We start from the raw sequence: 20,155 nt of genomic DNA, 5'->3' as shown, positions 1-20,155 counted from the left end.
TCCTTTTCCCCTTTCCCTTCCTTTTTCCCTTCCCTTCCTTTTCCCCTCCCCTCCCCTCCCCTCCTCCCTCCCTCCTCCCTCCTCCCTCCCTCCCTCCCTCCCTCCCTCCCTCCCTCCCTCCCTCCCTCCCTCCTTCCTTCCTTCCTTCCTTCCTTCCTTCCTTCCTTCCTTCCTTCCTTCCTTCCTGTTCTATTGTCTTGAAGAGCCAAACACTACCTTAAGGCAGTTGTAGCTTTAACTTTAGCAGGAGGTTTACTATGTTCCCTGGTAGAAGCCCTCTCACTGGGATCCAGAACCTTCAACCCTCACAGCATAAGGCTGTAGGCAACAGAATCAAATAACCCCACGTTGTTCAGAACAAGTGGCGACAAGCAGGGGCATTTCTACAACCACTTTGCAATCCTTGGACAAGGGTCATTTGTTTAATGTATGCACTAACTCTAAAGTATAATACCCCATCTGTGCAAAAGGCCATTTCCCAGCTGGAGTTTAACTGCATCTTTAAGCAGCCAATTCATTACTCCAGCACGCCGATGCTTCTGGACGGTGCCATGGTTACGTGCCCACTTTATTTGCCATAAAGTGTATCCTTGACCTGATCCCATGCCCACAAATCAAGCCCTGATAAGACCCTGGATAGCAGGGCTGGCCAGTGCACTGCAGAGAGTGATGCCAGCCAAGCTACTGAGGGCAGGAGGTGCAAACGCATACCCAGAAACGTGTGTCAAGAACAGTAAGGACAAACCTTTGCTCCCTCTAGGATAAAAAGGGTCTGATGTACTCAACATACTAACAGATATTAGAGACAGTGGACCTCCTCAAGTGATGGTATGATATCTAGTGTCTAGCATCAATCTCTATCACTAATAGATCAGAGATGCAGAAGTGGCAGTAACTATAGCCTTGGGGAGAGAGAGTCTGTGCTGTTGGACCTGTGCATAGCCTCATTCTTTACCACCGTGGTGGCTCTTTCATTCCTGAAACCATTTGTGCAAGCACAGGGCAGCCGAGAACAGAGGCTGACATTCATCAGCTGACTGCCTCATTCCATCCACTTGCTTATTTCCTGACTCTTCCCCAGGGGATGCTCCCTGGTGTGCACTCACATGAAAGCAAGATCTCCACAATTTGTACCCACTATCACAGGTCCATTCATGCGCTTCTTCCTCAAACTAATCTTCCAATATTGCCCTTTCCAGGGCCTGACAAAACAGCCAATCCATTCACCGCAGCCCGCAAGTCCGTGTATATTTTTATCTTGGGCTACTTCCTTCTCACCACAAAGTGGATAACCAGTTGTACCACCTGAAGCCTTCCCACTGGGAGGATTTCCCCTAACCACTGTCTTTAAGAGTTGGGTTATAGTGAAGCAACAATCCAGTTTTGCTTTGCAACAATGTACCAAGTCAACCCATTAACGAACCAAGCTCAATTTAAGTTTCCTTCTTTTATTACATCCTTATAGAGACCTCCCATGAGTCCACAGGTGGGAGCTAAAAGAGAGGCATTAATGAATACAATAGAGGGTGAGGTGGAGATCTATTCACTCAATTTATTTGTGCCCTCTGGACCTACACAGTCTCAGCATCAGATGCATTGCTGCTGGCACAACAACTGTATGACCTGGTGAATCTAACAGCACTTACTCGTGATGGGAAGCTTTGGTCACAAAGTCATTATCCAATGTATCACGATCAGATTCTCAGTCTCTGTTAAAACCGTTAACACACCCAAAGCCACTTTCTGAATGGCATATGGTTCTCGACTGAGGACAACAGGGCCCTGCTCCAGGAGCCCAGGGTTCTGCACTCAACTGTCCCACTGAGGCTGGCCTGAGACTGCACACAGCACCTGCTGCACCACAGGTACCTCTAATATCAAGGGGTCTTCGAATAGCCCAAGCAGCAGGGATGCTAGTACTGCAACCTGGACCTCATGTAGAGCTTTCTTATTCCAGACTCCCTTTGAGGGTAGCAGACTTCTCAATCATCCAATAAATGGATCAGAGTAGTATTTCAAAATGCAAATTGTGCTGCCTCCAAACCAAGAGGCCCAGCAAGTGTTGTGGCTCTTCCTTAGTGACAGAAGGCAGAAGGTGCGACTATTTGTCCTTTATTTTTGAAGGGATGTGGCAGCATGCCACTGACTACTAGACCCTGAAATCTTATGCATTGATGCCTCAGGTCCCTGGATATTTATACAGTTTCTCTCACACCCTCTGGGGCCATGCATTTTACGAGGGTATCCGGAATGCTTGCCATTTTTCATACAGTCTAATTAACTTCATGCAATTGTTACGGTCATCCAACATGATATGCTCTACAAAATGTCCAGATAATCCAGATCTCCCTCGGCTCTGTGGAGTAGCCCTTCCCCCATAGTCCTGGGCCCTGAGGTACTGGACAGTGGCAGCCTAGCCCACTCAGACCAAGCAGGTGGCTCCACTCTCTGAAACCAGGGAGAAAGCAGCTTAGGCCCCTGGGCCTGTGGCGGAGTGGCAGCCATGATGATCTCTGAATCGCCTTCAGGGCCATTCTCTTCTCCTGAAGGATAATGCATATTTGAAGCCAGATAGTTCTACTGTCCTGTTCTGTAGAATCCCAGAAGACCAACAGCCTTCCTTCATTCTGTCCCATTTTTTCTGTTCCCTTTAGTCCAGCTGGCAGTGTTTTTGCTAGTATAATCCCAGCCCTCTTGCTGGCTTCAGCTGAGATGGCTAATTAAATCATGAGTATTCTCTTTGTACTGTGATTATCCAGCTACACCTTTGGTGCTCTCTCTAGAACATGCTTTCTCATTTTTTGTAATGTGGGTAGGCTGAGTATTTCCCAAATCTTCAAGTTCTTGTTCATAAAAAATGCTCAACATAATTATTCATTAGAGAAATGCAAATTAAAGCCACAATAACATATCACTACACCCCACTATAATAGCTTTAATCCAAAAGACAGACAACATCAAATGTTCATAAGTATGTGGAGAAATTGGAACACTCACGTATTGCTGATGTGTCATGTAAATTGGTACAGTCACTGTGGAAAACAGTATGGCAGGTTCTAAAAATGTTAAGCATAAACTTACCACATGACCCAGCAATTTCACTCCTAAGAATCTATCTAAGAAAAAGGACAATATATGTCCACATATGAATGTTAATTAAATAATATTCATAATATTGAATATCTGAAAACAATCCCAATGTCTATCAACTGGTAAATGGATAAGCAAAATGTGGTATATCTGCATTTATTAAGAAATAAAAATGATCTGATAAATGGTACAAAGTGGATAAACCTAAGTGAAAGAGCCTAATGCAAAGGCCTACATTTTGTAGGTTTCCATGCATATGAAATGTCAGAAAACAGACAAATTTGTAGAGACAGAAAACAGATCAGTGGTTTCCAAAGACTGGGGATGAACTGCAAATGGGCATGAGGGAACATTTTAGGGCGACAGAAATATCCTACAACTGGATTGTGGTAATGTTTGCTCAACACTATTTATGTACTACTATAATAATCATCATTTAAAATGGGTGAATTCTGTGGTATGTAAATTATACCTCAATAAGACTGTTAAAAAATGAAGTGTTATCAAAAGATTGGCCACTTCCAAGTTGGGCGGGCTTAATTTTCTTTCTTTCTTTTTTTATCTCCAAACACACTTAGCATATATTTTGCACATGGCAAATCCTGAGAAATATTTGTCAAATAAATGAATGAAAGATATTTCCCTTTCTAATAAAAATAACAGAATAAAAGGTTTCTTCCTGTCTGAGAACTGGCAAGTGCCAGAGTGGAGATTGAAAAAGGAAAATTTAGTGAAAAGATATTTTCTTAGACATTTTGAAGAAAATTATTCTAATCATGTTGACCTCCTAGATGTTACTCAGGTAAGACACTTAATTCTCCTACACTATTTCCTGTACATGAACCTTTAAAAATAATCTACCATGAGTAAATGACAAATGTTAAATAAAACATAATATTCTGACTTATATATTTGCTTTTACTGTAAAAACTTTAAACTACTTATCAGTAGAAATATTTGATACTTATATTCATACTAAAATGGGTTTGACTTATTTCACAGATATGTAACAAAAATAAGAAATTTCATATAAGCATTTAGATTATGAAAACATGTCTCTTACGTTTTCTATTTCTGAAGTGTCCTTTGTATTTGTTTGGATTTTCTCTGGAATTATGATTTGTAGAGATGAATTTTTAAAACCTGAAGAAATAAAAAAAAAGTTAATAACCCCATCTTAAATTTGAATGAATATCTTCAGTTCCTTTCATAAGGTTTACTTATGCATGTATGGGTGGCTCATCACTATGTACTATAAAAACCTTGAAAACACTTATTTTGAAAAACAGAGAAGATAACTATGAAAGACCAAGAAATTAGTGGGGAAGAGGTATTCATCTTACATAAAATGTGTTGTTTCAAAAGAAAACAGAAAATACACACTCAAAATATCAAAGATATACTTTAAGAAAACTTTCCTGAAATAAAATATTTAAAACAATAGACTAGCTAGTATAATGTATTTTAGGAATAATGGATTATAATTATTAAAACTGAGAAACACTCTACTAAAGTTATTGGGATTCCAAGATAAAGAATCCCATGAGAATATGAGATAAAAAGGAAAAAAAAAATCATGGCAGGTATAAGGGGAGAAAAGCAGGCCAGCTTGAGAATTTTCACAACAGTATTTAATGTTAAAAGACTCAATAATAATGTCTTTTAAAAACTTTAAGAAAACAAAGTGAGGACCCTATAAATTTATACCCAGCAAAAGTGTCATTCTAATATAGAGGCAAAATGTAAATATTTACAAGTAAAAACTCAAAAAATAATAATAATTCACATGTGCCAGTCACAAAGTCTGTCAAATTTCTCCTAATAAAGATGTCAGTAGAGTCGTGGCAAAAGGCCTAGTAGTGACCATTAAATAAACTTTAATATAGAATAAAGGTTAAGACAACCATTGGAATCATAGTTATATAATAGATGCACATGTTAAAAGCTATAATGATATAGACATGATTATATATATATATATATTTACACACATACACACACATATACATATGAACAACATCAGGAATTGTAGCAGAATAAGAGGAAGACTAAATAAGCATATTGATTTCCTCAAATCTACTGCAGGCAGTGGTCAAAAAATGTGACTTAAATCTGAAAACAAGTAGAAGTAGAAATGTATCATTCCACGGTATAAAGGTACAAAAAAAATGAGAATAAAAGTAACTGTAATCATTAAATGCCATGGCTACCATCATCATGAACGGAGAAAACTTTAAAACCTTTCTTATAAGAACTGGCACAAGACAAGATGCCCACTTTCACCACTCCTACTCAACACAGTATTGGAAGTCCTAAACAGACCACTCAGGCAAGGGAAAGAAATAAAAGACATCCAAATTGAAAAAAAGGAAGTCAATGTCATTGCAGATAACATAATCTTATATTTAGAAAAACTGAAAAACTGTATGAAAAAACTATGAAAACTGATAAACAAATTCAGTAAAGTTGATGGATACAAAACCAACATATGAAAATCAGTAGCTTTTCTAATCACAAATAACGAAATAGCTGAAAAAGCAATCAAGCATACAATCTAATTTATAGTATCTACAAAAAAATAAAAATACTTAGGAGTAAATTTAAACAAGGAGGTAAAAGATTTCTACAAGGAAAACTACAGAACACTGATGATAGAAATTAAAGAGGACACAAACAAATGGAAAGACACCCCATGCACATGGATTGGAAGAACTAATGTAGTATACAGATTCAATGCAATCTCTATCAAAATGCCAATGCCATTTTTCACAGAAATAGAAAAAAAATCCTAAAATTTGTATGGAACCAAAAAATAGCCAGAATAGCCAAAGAAATCCTGAGTAAAAACAACAAAGGTAGAAATATCACACTATCTGACCTCCAAATATAACTCAAGGCTTTGGTAACCAAAACAGCATTGTATGGGTACAAAAGTAGACACTTAGATCAAAGGAACAGAATAAAGAACACAGAAATAAATACATATATTTATTGTGAACTGATTTTTAACAAGGGCACCAAAACACACACTGGGGAAAAGACATTCTCTTCAATAAATGGTGCTGGTAAAATTATATATCTATGTGCAAAAAAAAATGAAACTGAACCCTTATCTACCACCATACACCAAATCAACTCAAGATGAATTAACAACTTAAACATAATACCCAAAACTATAAAAAACCATTAGAATAAAACATAGGTAAAATAGTCCAGGACATTGTTCTAAGCAAATATTTTATGGCTAAGAACTCAAAAGCACAGACAACTTAAACAAAAATAGACAAGTGGGACTATATTGAACTAAAAAGTTTCTGCATAGCAAAAGAAACAACAAAGTGAAGAGATGACCTGTAAAATAGGAGAAAATATGTACAAACTATTCATCTGATAATGCACCGATTTCCAGAATATATGAGGAACTCAAACAACTCAACAATTAAAATAAACACAAAAAGTGGACAGAGAACATGAAGAGACAATTCTCAAAAGAAGACATACAAATGGCTAACAGGTATATGAAAAAATGCTCAACATCACTAGTCATCAGGAAATGCAAATGAAAACCACAATGAGATAACATCTTAGCCCAGTTAGAATGGCTATTTTTCAAAAGACCCCCCAAAAAAAATCCCATTACTGGGTAACTACTCAAAGGAAAAGAAATCGTTTTATCAAAAAGACACCTATACGTAAATGTTTATCACAGCACAATTCACAATTGCAAAGATATGGAATTAGCCTAAGTGCCCATCAATACATGAGTTGATAAGAAAATGTGATACACACACACACACACACACACACACACACCATGGAGCACTACTCAGCCATAAAAGGACTAGAATAATATCATTCATAGCAACGTGGGTGGAACTGGAGACCATCATCCTAAGTGAAGTATCTCCAGAGTGGAAAAACAAACACCACATGCTCTTACTAATAAGAGGAAGCTAAATCATAATCATAATAAGGGGTGCACAGGGACACAAAATGACTTAAAGGACATTGGAGACTAAGAGGGGAGAGTGGGGGAGGAGGATAAGGAATAAAAACTTACCTAATGAGTATAATGAATGGGTATCATGGCAGCGGGCACACTGAAAGCCCTGACTTCAGCATTATAGAGTGTATCTGTGTAACAAACACTTTTGTAATCCCTTAATATTTTGAAATTTAAAAAAAGAGAAAAAAAAGACACTGATGAGAATGTGATGAAAAGGGAACTCAAAAACGCTGTTGATAGAAATGTAAATTAGTATAATTACTGTGAACAACAGTATGGAAGTTTCTCGAAAACCTAAAAATAAAACTACCATATGCTCCAGCAATTCCACAACTGGAGGTCTATCCAAAGGAAAAGAGATCAGTATATCGAAGGGATATCTGCACTCACATGTTTATTGTAGCACTACTCATAATAGCAAAGATACGGAATTAACCTAAGTGGCCAAGAACAGATGAAATAGACAAATAAAATGTTATATATATATATATATATATATATATATATATATATATATTAAATAGGATACTATTCAGCCATAAAAGTGAATGAAATCATGTCATTTGCAGCAACATAGAGGGAACTGGAGGTCATTATGTTAAATGAAAATAACCCAGGCACAGAGAGGCAAATATTACATGTTCTCACTCACATGTTTAAGCTAAAATAGTTGATCTCATCAAGGTAGAAAATAAAATAATACATACTAGAGGATGGGAACAGTAGATGGGTGGGTGGGAGGGGGAAGGGAAAAGTGGTAGGTTAATGGGTACAAACATACAGTAGATAAAAGGTGTATGTTCTAACATTTAACAGCACAGTAGGATGACTATAGTTAACAACAATGTACTGTGTATTTCAAAGTACTTAGAGAATTTTCTATTTTCCCAACACATAGAAATGATCAATACATGAAGTGATGGCTACCCTAAATATTTTGACTCAGTCATTACTCTGCATATAAGAAAATACCACACATACCCCATAAATATGTAAAGTATTATATATCAATAAAAAGGAATGAAAAAAATCATTAAATGTTTGAAGTGACAAATATACTGTGATTCCCTGAAAATAAGACAGGGTCTTATATTTATTTTTCCTCAAGAAGACACCCTAGGACTTATTTTCAGGGGATGTATTATTATTTTTTTTAAGTATGGTACAACAATCTACATTTATTCAAATATAGTTAAGTCGTCTTCTTCTGGAATATCATAACTCTCCAAACCCCGAATTCCATCCTGAATTTCTTGCGACTCTATTTCCTTTAGAACCATGGGCCCCAATCTCTAATGTCCAGCACTAGAGCTCTCATGGGGCAGATGAGAAGGACTGCTCCTCTTCTTTACCGCTTCGCCAGGAAATGCATGGGTTGTGCAGATGTGCTGTGTAGCCACACCCATTACTAGGTTTTATTTTCGGGGTAGGGCTTATATTGCACAAATGCTTAGAAATCCTGCTAGGGCTTATTTTATGGGTAGGTCTTATTTTCGGGGAAACACGGTACAATTATTATGTGTCATTAAATAAAAAATTTTAATAAAAAAAAATGCCTTGATGTTATATTAAGGAGTTACTTGACCACTTTACCTTCAAGAAGCTAAGAGATAACTTGAAATAGCTCCTGGAGGGTCTAAAAAGAAACAAAAAAGAAGAAATAAAGAATAAAAAAAATGTTATTTAAAAAAAAAGAAAAGAAAAAAAAAGAAGGTAAGAGAAACTGCCAAACAATGATGTAGTGATCAGCATTCCCCCTCTAGACACTGTTTTCCCACCCATAATCAGCACATGATGAAAGCATAAGTTCTATGAGAGAAGCAGCAATAGGAAGCCACTCACAAAGGGAAAAAGGGCTGATAACAAGAATCTATCTAGAACTCAAAAAAAAATCAACAAGAAAAAATCAAAAAACTCGATCAATAAATGGGCAAAAGACATGAACAGAAACTTTTCAAAAGAAGACAGAATAATGGCCAGCAAACACATAAAAAGTGTTGAACATCCTAATCATTAGGGAAATGCAAATCAAAACCACAATGAGATATTACCTAACTCCAGTAAGATTGACTTTTATCAAAAAATCCCAAAGCAACAAATTGCTGGCAAAGATGTGGAGAGACAGGAACACTCTTACACTGCTGGTGGGACTGCAAATTAGTGCAACCTCTGTGGAAAAGAATTTGGAGATACCTCAAGAGCTCAAGCAAAACTACCATTTGATCTAGCGATAGCAGTATTAAGCATCTACCCAAAGGAACAAAAGTCATTCTATAATAAAGACATCTGCACACAAATGTTTATGGTAGCAAAATTCACTATTGCAAAGATGTGGAAACAACCCAAGTGCCTGTCAATCCATGAGTGGATTAATAAAATATGGTATATGTATACAATGGAATACTACTCAATTAAAAAACTACGGTGATCTGGCACCTCTTATATTTTCCTGGATAGAGCTTGAGCCCATCCTCCGAAGTGAGGTATCACAAGAATGGAAGAATAGGCACCACATGTACTCGCCATCAAACTGGCACTGACTGATCAACACTAAGGTGCTCACACAGTAGTAATATTTTGGGGGGGGTAGGAGGCTTGGGGGTGGGTAAACTCACAACTGATGGATGTGGTGAGCATTATGGCGGTGGGGGAGGGCACGTCTCAAATCATGTTTGGGATGTGGCAAAGTCATACCATGTAACCAAAATGTTTGTACCTCCATAATATCCTGAAATAAAAAAAAAAAATAGAACTACTAAATGATCCACCAATTCCACTACTGCATATTTATCCAAAGGAAATGACATCAGAATGTTGAATAGATATCTGCACTCCCATGTTTATCGCAGCATTATTCACAACAGTCAAGATATTGAATCAATCCAATTGTCCATCAGTAAATGAATGGATAAAGAAAATGTGGTATATATGTACACAATAGAATAATACACAGGCATAAAAAAGAATGAAATCCTGTCATTTGTAGCAACCTGGAGTCCATTATGTTAAGTGAAATAAGCCAGGCACAGAAATACCAATACTACATGATCTCACTGATTTGTGAAATCTAAATACTCCCGTAATATTCTGAAATAAAAATAAAATAGCTGATCTCATAAAAGTAGAATAGTGGTTACCAGAGGCTTGAGAGGTAGGAGTAGGGGATGATGGGAAGAGATTTGGTCAAGAGATACATAATCACAATTAGATAGGAGGAATACAATGTTCTACAGCATAGTAGGTTGAGTACAGTAAACAATATTATAGTGCATATTTCAAAATAATTATAAAAAGGATTTTTATGCACAAATGGTTTTATTTCAGAGAGAAATTATATATTAAAGACATAGTTAAGAGCTTATACTCAAATATGGAAGTGAATCTAGGAAAGTCAACAATTATTAATATATAAAACCACATGATTTAAAAAGACAGTAACAGATAATGATCTGTTATAATGATGTATGATCTCATCTCAAAGAAATGATAAATGTTTGAGATGACAGATATCCTAAATACCATGATTTGATCATTACATAATGTATACATGTATCAAAACATCATACCATACCTCATAAATATGTATAATTATTGTCAATTAAAACAAAATAAAAAAGAGGATTTTGCAATATGAATGGGAATAAAATATATAAACATTGAAATCAATAGTTTTACTGCATACAAATAAAACAATTAAACAGAGCTTCATCCTCAGTAATTCTATCCACTTCAGAGTTTTTACTATTGTTGAAACCTTTATAAATTCCATCCCTTGCTTTTGAGGATCTGAAATTAGCCACCTTTTAAAATCCTGGAAGGCCCCAAATTTCTGGTTGTATTCCCATTATTTCTATTTGCAAAATGGACAATTGTTTCCTGAGATAATCTCTCTCTTTTAATACTTTGCCAAACGTGGGAAATGGAACCAACCTCTACTATTAACATTATGTCATCAAATGTCTACCATGATTATCAACATAGTCTACCATACAATTTTCTATAATTTTACCAAATGTTTTGTGATTTCCTAACATGAATCTCAACTTTACCAACTGGTTTCAATTTTCTTATCACCTGCTACCCATCACCCACTGCTCATTGCCCAATAGCTAAGTCACAGGTATATGTTTTAAGTTTGTTATGGCAGCACAAACTGCAAAGTTCCAATTTCTATGTTAGTCAACAAAGGCTAATCAGGCTATGTAATAGTAATAAATACACCCTGAAGTCTTGGTGCCTAAACATAATGAATGCTTAGTTGTTTTTCATTCAAAATCTGAAGAGAGTCACCAGCAGTTCTGATTCAAGTAGTGACTCAGAAATCCAGGCTCTGGTTCCATACAAAATGAAGAATTATTTTTTCTAGATCTGTAAAGAATGATGGTGGTACTTTGTATGGAACCAGAAAAAACCTTGCATAGCCAAAGCAATCTTAAGTAAAAAGAACAAACTGGGAGGCATAAATCTTCCTGACTTCAAGCTGTAATATACAGCAATAATAGTTAAATCAGCCTGGCACTGGCACAAGAACAGAAGCATCGATATTTGGAATAGGACTGAGATTCCAGAGATGAAACCATCTGCATATGGTAACCTAATCTTTGATAAAGCAGACAAAAATATACAATGGGGAAAAGAATCTCTCTTTAATAAATGGTGTTGGGAAAACTGGATAGCTACAAGCAGAAGAATGAATCAGGATCCCTACCTCTCACCTCTCACAAAAATCCACTCAAGATAGATAACAGACTTAAACCTAAGGCATGAAATCTTAAGAATCCTAGAAGAAGATGTTGGGAAAACCCTTTGAGACATTGGCCCAGGCAAAGAATTCTTGAAGAAGACTCCAAAGCAATCACCACAGCAACAAAAATAAACAAATGGGATCTGATCAAATTAAAAAGCTTCTGCACAGCCAACGAAACTATCATTAGAGTAAATAGACGACCTACAAAATGGGAGAAAATATTTGCTCTCTACACTTCTGATAAAGGTCTAATAACAAGAATGTATCCAGAACTCAAAAGAATTAACAAGAACAAATCAAACAACCCCATCAAGAAATGGGCAACGGAAATGAACAGAAACTTTTCCAAAGAAGACAGAATAATGGCCTGCAAACATATAAAAAACAGTTCAGGCCGGGCGCGGTGGCTCAAGCCTGTAATCCTAGCACTCTGGGAGGCCGAGTCGGGCGGATTGCTCGAGGTCAGGAGTTCGAAACCAGCCTGAGCAAGAGCGAGACCCCGTCTCTACTATAAATAGAAAGAAATTAATTGGCCAACTAATATATATATATATGTAAAAAAAAATTAGCCGGGCGTGGTGGCACATGCCTGTAGTCCCAGCTACTCGGGAGGCTGAGGCAGAAGGATTGCTTGAGCCCAGGAGTTTGAGGTTGCTGTGAGCTAGGCTGACGCCACGGCACTCACTCTAGCCTGTGCAACAAAGCGAGACTCTGTCTCAAAAAAAAAAAAAAAAAAAAAAAAAAAAAACAGTTCAACATGTCTAATCATTAGAGAAATGCAAATCAAAACCACAATGAGATACCACCTAACTCCGGTGAGAATGGCCCATATCAAGAAATCCCAAAACAACAAATGCTGGTGAGGATGTGGAGAGACAGGAACACTCTTACACTGCTGGTGGGACTGCAAATTAGTGCAACCTTTGTGGAAAAGAATTTGGAGATACCTCAAACAGCTAGAAATAGAAATACCATTCGACCTAGCAATAGCATTGTTAGGCATCTACTCAAAAGAGCATAAGATATTCTACTTATAAAGACATCTGCACCCAAATATTTATGGCAGCACAATTCACTATTGTGAGGACATGGAAACAACTGAAGTGCCCGTCAATTCATGAGTGGATTATTAAAGTTTTGTATATGTTCACAATGGACTATTACTCAATTCTAAGACATGACGAGGTAGCACCGCTTTCTAGACATCCTCAAACTACGGCCCATGGGCCACGCGTCGCCCGCCAGGATGTTTATCCAGCCCATTGGGAGTTTTTGCCTCCGCTGCCTGTCCTGCTTAGCAGCCTACTCGTCCCGGGCCCACAGTGCACACTCTCCAATGGTCTGAGGGATAGCGAACTGGTCCCCTGTTTAAAAAGTTTGAGGACCCCTGGCTTATCCTATCCTGGATTAAGCTGAAGCCCATTATCCAAAGTGAGGTGACACAAGATCAGAAAAGTGGGCTCCACATGTACTTGCCATCAAATTGGTACTGACTGATTAAGACTATGGTGCTCAAAAGGTGGTAGGGTTCACCAGATATTCCGGGTTTGACGGGGGAGACCCACATCTTAGGGATGTGGTGAGCACTGTGGAGGGGAAGGGCATACCTCTAACCCTTCCTAGGGAAAGGCAAAGATATAAAATGTAAACAAAATGTCAAAGAAAAAAAAAACAAAGAAAAATCAAAGAAAAAATCATTTATCAGGTGTCAGGCAGGTGAGAGGGTGGAGGAGGAGATGGGTATTTACATACATAATGAGTGTGATGCACACCACCTGGGGGATGGACAGCTTGAAGCTCTGGCTCGAGGGAGGAGAGAAGACAAGGGCAATATATATATATAACTTTAACAACATTTATACCCCCATAATATGATGAAATTAAAAAAAAAAAAAAAAAACAAAATCCAGGCTCCCTCCAAATGGTGACACAAGGTTACTACAGCATCAGAAAAAGGTGATGGAATGTACTAAATGCTTCTTTGCGCTTTAAAATGGTTATTTATTTTATGTGAATTTCATTTCAGTAAATATTTTTTTAAAACAGATTATAAAAGGAAACTCATAAGAGAATTTTATAAATGACTTTATGTAAAATGGACAATTTTCTAAACAATGTAACTATAGAAAATGGCCCAGTAAAAAATATGTAATGCGTAGACCTATGTGGAAGGAGAAAAGCGAAGGATAAAGGGAGGGAATGAAAAAGACAGAAGAGGAATGGGAAAATAAGAGGCCCTACATAGTTTTACAGGTTACTTGTACCACTCAAAGAAAATACAATTCCTATATTGTAAAAACTCACCCACTACAAAGAAGGAAAGTTGTACTTGTTAAGCTAATATGAGCTTAACAATAAAGCCAAAGACAGTATGAGGAAGGAAAATAAGTCAATCTCACAGTCACAGATGCAAAAATTCTAAATAAAATATTAACAAATCAAATTCATCAGTGTATCAAAAATTTACATTGTAACCAAGCAGAAGTTATCCTAGAATTACTGTATCAGGTTAACATTACAAAAATTAATTATGTGATTATCAACATATCAAGGAAAAATAAAAAGCATATAATAATCTCAATAGATGCAAAAATATAATAAAATTCAACATATATTCATGAAAATTCTTCACAAACTAGAAATAGAAGGGAATTCCATTAATGTGATAAAACATTTCAACCAAAAGTATATAGCAGTTCCTGATGTTTTCAAATGACAAATTAATAACAGAAAAACTTTTCTAAAAAGCATTTGTCAGAATCCTACAATAAACAAAATATTTCATGGGAAACCATTACAAACATTAACATTAAATTCAAGAACAATACAAATATTATCAGTATCACTTCTACAATTTATAAATAGGGCCTAGCCTAGATGTAAGAGGTTTAAAAACTAGTGGAAAAGAACAAAGCTGCTATTACATGTAAATAATATGATAGTCTACAAATTTTTTTTAAATTAGAATAAAAGAAACCAACTATACAATTAACAAATTCAATTGTTTCATTATATGCCAGTGCTGACTAATTAGATATATCTCATTTTTAAAAAGTATCCCATTCACAAAACCCACAAAAACTATTAAAGACCTAGGAATAAGCATAAGAAGGAATGTATAAAGAAAACTATGAAATCTAGATGGTCTGAATAAAAAATATGCAATATTCCTAAATTTAAAAGTTTCTTACATTGAAATTTTCAATTCATGGCAAAAGTACCTATAAATCCAAGGTAACTTCATTCAAAAACCCCAAAAGGATTGTTTATGAAATATGCTACACTTAGTCTATAATTGTTCTGCAAAATAAAATGGGTAAAAACAGGTAATATAATTTTGAAAAAGAACAGCATACCCTGCCTAATTATCAAAACGCAGCACAGTTACAGAAATTACAACAGTCTGGAAAGGCCCATGAATAGGCCGATCAACTGAACAAAGAGTCTAGAAACACATGTGTTTATTTCAGGCTGACTATTCCCGTTCTCCACCCTTTCTTGGCCAACTCTGCTCAAGAGGCTGTATTTTACAAACTGCCTGACAGGCTTCTTGGTCCTCTGGATTACAGAGGCGGTCAGCCAAATGGGAGACACTGGCACAAAGATCAGAGAGAGAAGAAAGAGAAGGCAGGGTATTTCACTCCCATTGTCTTTTTTCAGAACTGGCTATAGCTGCATCTCTCTGAACCACAGCTTCTATTGAGCCTCTCTTCAACAGCTACAGCTCTCACCAGGTTCCAGCAACACCATTCTCTGCCCTTGCCCCTTACACCTGAAAGTGGACAAGTTTCCACAGTGGATTTATCATCCTTTATTGTTGTCTTAATCTTGCTCATACCTCTGTGAATACGGCTTTCACTGAACTCTGTCATTAAATCCTTGAATATAACTGTTATTTCAAGCTGGATGCCAAACTGACATAGAAATTGGTTCTAAGAGTGGCCAGTGAAAACAGGCCCTTTAAATGGAATGCTTGTGGACACAGTGCTTATATATTTAATGAGCACATAGATAGCAACCTTGCTGGAGGTACATGGGACACTGGCAATCTATGGCACCACAATTACATATCATATCACCTGATGGAATATAGATGGGAAATAAGACATTACGAGATCAAGTGGGCTGTGCTACTTAATCTGTATGACAACACTGGTAATAATATGATGGTAAATTAGGTTGCCTAAATAGAATACAAGAACATAAAATAGCTTAAGACTTTAAGCTCCTAACTTTAAGCACAGTTAGATAATTAGAAATTATCCATCATGACCCTAAAGAAATTCCTTATATCATGTGGCTGCAGGACAGTTATGTCTAAGAGTCATGACATTAGGGTTGAAGGCTTGTAATGCTAATCCAAATGTGAAACCCTGTGAGATCTCTTATGTTGAAATAAAGGTAGTGTCCAGGAAATAATGAGATCCTGCGTTCTTGAAGATGTATACTTGAATTGACACAGATAAGGGAACTTTGAACTTTTAAACACCCTGACCCTTCCTTGATGAAGTTAGCAGCCCTAAACCTCGTCTGAAGGAATTGGACTTTGTAAAAGTTGATCACATGAATTGGGTCATTCTTGTCATCCCCAACTAAAACAGGGGTGAGAGGTTGGGAGAGAAAAGGACTCAGGACATGTAACATTACTCTAAGAATGTAATTATCTGCAAGCCTGGCCTCTGAAACTACCTGCTGTAACCTGAAACCAGTTTTATCTAATGGCTAAAACAACCTGCTGTGACTCTAAAAATAGTTTTATGCATCACAATCACTAAGCAATCAGAACTTGACAGCTCCCCAAGACTTTACTAAAGCCAATAAATTTTCTTAAAGAGCAAAATGTAGGTAATGTTTCTCTTTTTGTATAAAAGCTCTAGCCTTCTCTTTGTTCTCCAGGCATGCCAAAGACCACCCTGTCTGTATATATGTCCTGAATTGCAATTCTTGTTTCCCAAATAAAACAAGGTAAATTTAGAGGTTCATCTCTATACTTCATTTGACTTTGACACCTTCCATTGCATAAATTAAATTCTTTCACAGACTTCACCTGTAGCAGTAGACTCTTAAGGGACAATGCACCTCCACAAATTTTTATTGTCTTCAAGGTCATATCGAAAGTGAAATTTTAATATATGTAGGGGAAAACTGCAAAAATGTGTCCTAGGAGGAGACAATTTATACAACAAAGTGCTGTAAGATGCCAAGAGGAACCTGGGCAAAACAGGCAGAGGAGGGGCTGGTTAAATTCACACCTAACAGGTACAATGCACACTATCTGGTAGATGGGCACACTTATAATTTTGACTCAAACTATGCAAAAGCAATTTATGTAACCAAAACATTTGTACTTCTGTAATATTCTGAAATTTAAAAAAAAAAAAAAAAAGTGCTACTACTACGTACCTGTTACAATGGCCAAAATCCCAAAGGCTGACACCTCAAATGCTAGTTAGGATGTGAAACATCAAGGACTCTTAGTCAATGCTGGTGGAAACACACAAAGTACAGCCACTTTCGAAGACTGGTCTTTCTCGTAAAACTGAACATACTTTTAACTTTGGTATCTAGCAAAAACATTCTTTGGTATTTACCCAAAGGAATTGAAAACATATGTCAATACAAACACCTGCACATGGGTGTTTATAGGAACTTTATTCATAATTGCAAAAACTTACAAGTGACCAAGATGCCCTTCAGTAGGTAAATGCATAAATAAGCTGTGGTAGATCTAGACAATGTAATATTATTCAGCACTAAAGATAAATGAACTATTAAGTCATGAAAATACATAGGAGAATCTCAAATACATATTACCAAGGGAAAGAAGCCAATCTAAAGAGGCTACATACTATATGATTTCACCTGCATGGCATTCTGGAAAGGGAAAAACTATGAAGACAGTAAAAACATTAGTGGTTTCTAGGGATTAGTGAAGAAATGAGGAATGACTAGGCAGAGCACAGAGGATATTTAGGGCAAGGAAAATATTCTGTATACTAGTACGATGGTGGATACGTGTCACTATACATTTGTCAAAACCATATAGAATGCACAATACCAAGAGTGTACCCTAACGTAAACTATGGGCACTGAGTGATAATGATGTGCCAGTGTAGGCGCATCAATTGTAACAACTGTACCACCGTGGGGCCAGACTTTGACAGTGGAGGAGGGTGTGCATATGTGGGAACAGGGATTACATGGGAATTCTGTATTTTCCGCTTGAATTTCCTGTGAACCTAAAACTGCTCCCAAACAATAAAGTTTGTTAATTTAAAAAATATGGTGAGTTGGTACATTTTATGTGTATTTTACAATTTAAAATGAAAATTAGAAAACAAGCATTATTATTACCCATTAAAAAAATACATGGGTAAAATATCAAAGTTCAAGACAGACCAATGAATTTTAATATGATATATTAAGAAAAGCTCATTGTTTGGTACCAATGTTATTAAAAGAAAAAATAAATAAGCATATATCTTTATTATTTTTATAAATAAAATAAATAAAAGGTCACTAATATGCTTTAGATTCTATATATAATCTTTACTGTTTGTAAAGTTTGGGTATAGTATTCAAATAATACTCTCAATTATCTAAAAAGAGTACTCCCTTTTCCAACTACATAGGCTGAATTTTCTTTATATACTTCAAATGAAATATGTGGCAACAGATTAAATGCACAAGCAGATATGAGAATCGAGGTGTCTTCTATCAAAGCAGACATTACATTTACAAAACTGTAAATCAATTCAGTCTTCTACTTTTTTTGTTTTAGAAACTATTTTTATTTTCAAAATGTATTAGTTCTGTTGTGTAACAGTTATGTTACAGTTATGTCTATCACTGTTATTTTAAAATGAATTACTACACATTCTTAAATTTCTATATTAATATCTAATGTGATAACCATTGATAGATATAAATGCACATAAACAAAAGCTGTTTGGAAATTTAATTGTTAAATCGGTGAAGCAATTCCGAATTCAGAGTTTGACAACCACTGCATTAAAATATTGCATGTGTTTTGTATTGAATGTGTCCCCTCAAAATTCACATGTTGAATCCCTAACCCTCAATGTGATTGTATTTGTGATGGCTCTTGGGAGGTAACTGGGGTCAGATGAGGTCATGGGGAGGCCTTTATGATGTGATTAAAGCCCTTACAAGAAAAGACCTGGGAGAATTTGCTCCTTCGAGTGCACAGGCAGAAGGCAGCAGTTTATAAACCAGGAAGAGAACCCTCACGCAATCCAACCATGACAACACCCTGATCTGCACCTGCCAGCAAGATTCAGAACAGAGTGTAAAAATAGAAGGGAAAATGAGAACATATCAAAATATGTTCCTTGGATGTAAACCTTCCCCTACGACATACCATATTTTAAATTTTTGAGAACTCTTCCTACTGTTCTTCCTTTCCTGTCACGATGTACCTCTGTGGCATAGCAGACACTTCACTTTTTTTGTGTTGCAAGACAAAGTATTATCACACGCAGGGTAAGGTGGGAAGGAACAAATACCACCTGGGGACAGTCAGATTTGTGGAGTTTTAGTGGAGTTCAAGAAGTTTCTGAGGTGATTTTCTGAGTGCAAGGGGAACAGGGTCTTGGTGGTCCTACCTGGTCTTGAGGCTGGTAGGCCACAGAGCCCCGCAAGCAGCAGCAGCAGGTGGAACATGCTGTGGTTTCTGGGCTCCAAGCGGCTCGACGGTGGTCCGTTGGCCGGCAGGACGCGGGACTGGCGGCCGCGAGGGCAGCCGGTGTTCTCTGGGGCTGCGGCCCCGGCGGGCGATGGCGGCGCTCAGCACCGGAAGTTGCGGACATCGCAGCTTCCGCCCGAGGCCAAAGCACTCCTGCTGCCTTCCCAGCTGCTGCCCTGCCGCCTGGCTGGCGGGCCGTCTGCCGCTCCGACTGGGCCAGTGTCCTGGTCTCGTCCTCCACACACCGTAACCCTTCCTGGGTGCTTGTAAAAGCGGATTTGTGATACTTTCTGAATTAAAAATCACACACACACACACACACACACACACACACACACATATATATATATATATATATATATATATATATATATATATATATTCATATTTACTAAGGCTGTTTCTAAAATAAAATACAAAAAAGTGAGCTAGCCAGATGTGTGAAAAGACAACAAGATCGGGAAAAGTGGCCAGGCCTGCGCCGTGGCTCACGCCTGTAATCCTAGCACTCTGGGAGGCCGAGTCGGGCGGATTGCTCGAGGTCAGCAGTTGGAAACCAGCCTGAGCAAGAGTGAGACCCCTTCTCTACTATAAATAGAAAGAAATT

The 20,155-nt window shown here is 37.1% G+C and overlaps 1 protein-coding gene across 6 annotated transcripts in view; it reads right to left on the bottom strand.

Moving 5' to 3' along the window:
* The window catches only part of LOC105866636 (disintegrin and metalloproteinase domain-containing protein 32-like), a 162,704-nt gene extending 143,046 nt beyond the window's left edge, over positions 1-19,658 (bottom strand). For 3 of the 6 annotated variants that reach the window (XM_075997228.1, XM_075997226.1, XM_075997225.1), the window contains exons 1-2: positions 4,154-4,236; positions 2,998-3,056 (exon numbers count right to left, since the gene is read on the bottom strand). Coding sequence is in view for 2 of the 6 variants with exons in the window: in XM_075997225.1 (XP_075853340.1) it covers positions 2,998-3,015 (18 nt within the window). In the remaining 4 variants the exon portion in view is untranslated. Of the gene's footprint in view, positions 1-2,997; positions 3,057-4,153; positions 4,237-19,468 lie in introns of those variants that run through there. The other 3 variants (XM_075997229.1, XM_075997227.1, XM_075997224.1) reach the window with 2 other exon arrangements.
* Positions 19,659-20,155: the final 497 nt, after the last annotated feature.

Source organism: Microcebus murinus, chromosome 24 (genome assembly GCF_040939455.1).
Source record: "Microcebus murinus isolate Inina chromosome 24, M.murinus_Inina_mat1.0, whole genome shotgun sequence".
NCBI lineage: Eukaryota > Metazoa > Chordata > Mammalia > Primates > Cheirogaleidae > Microcebus > Microcebus murinus.
The sequence above is the reverse complement of the archived record's forward strand: the minus strand, read 5'-3'. Positions and strand labels throughout refer to the sequence as shown.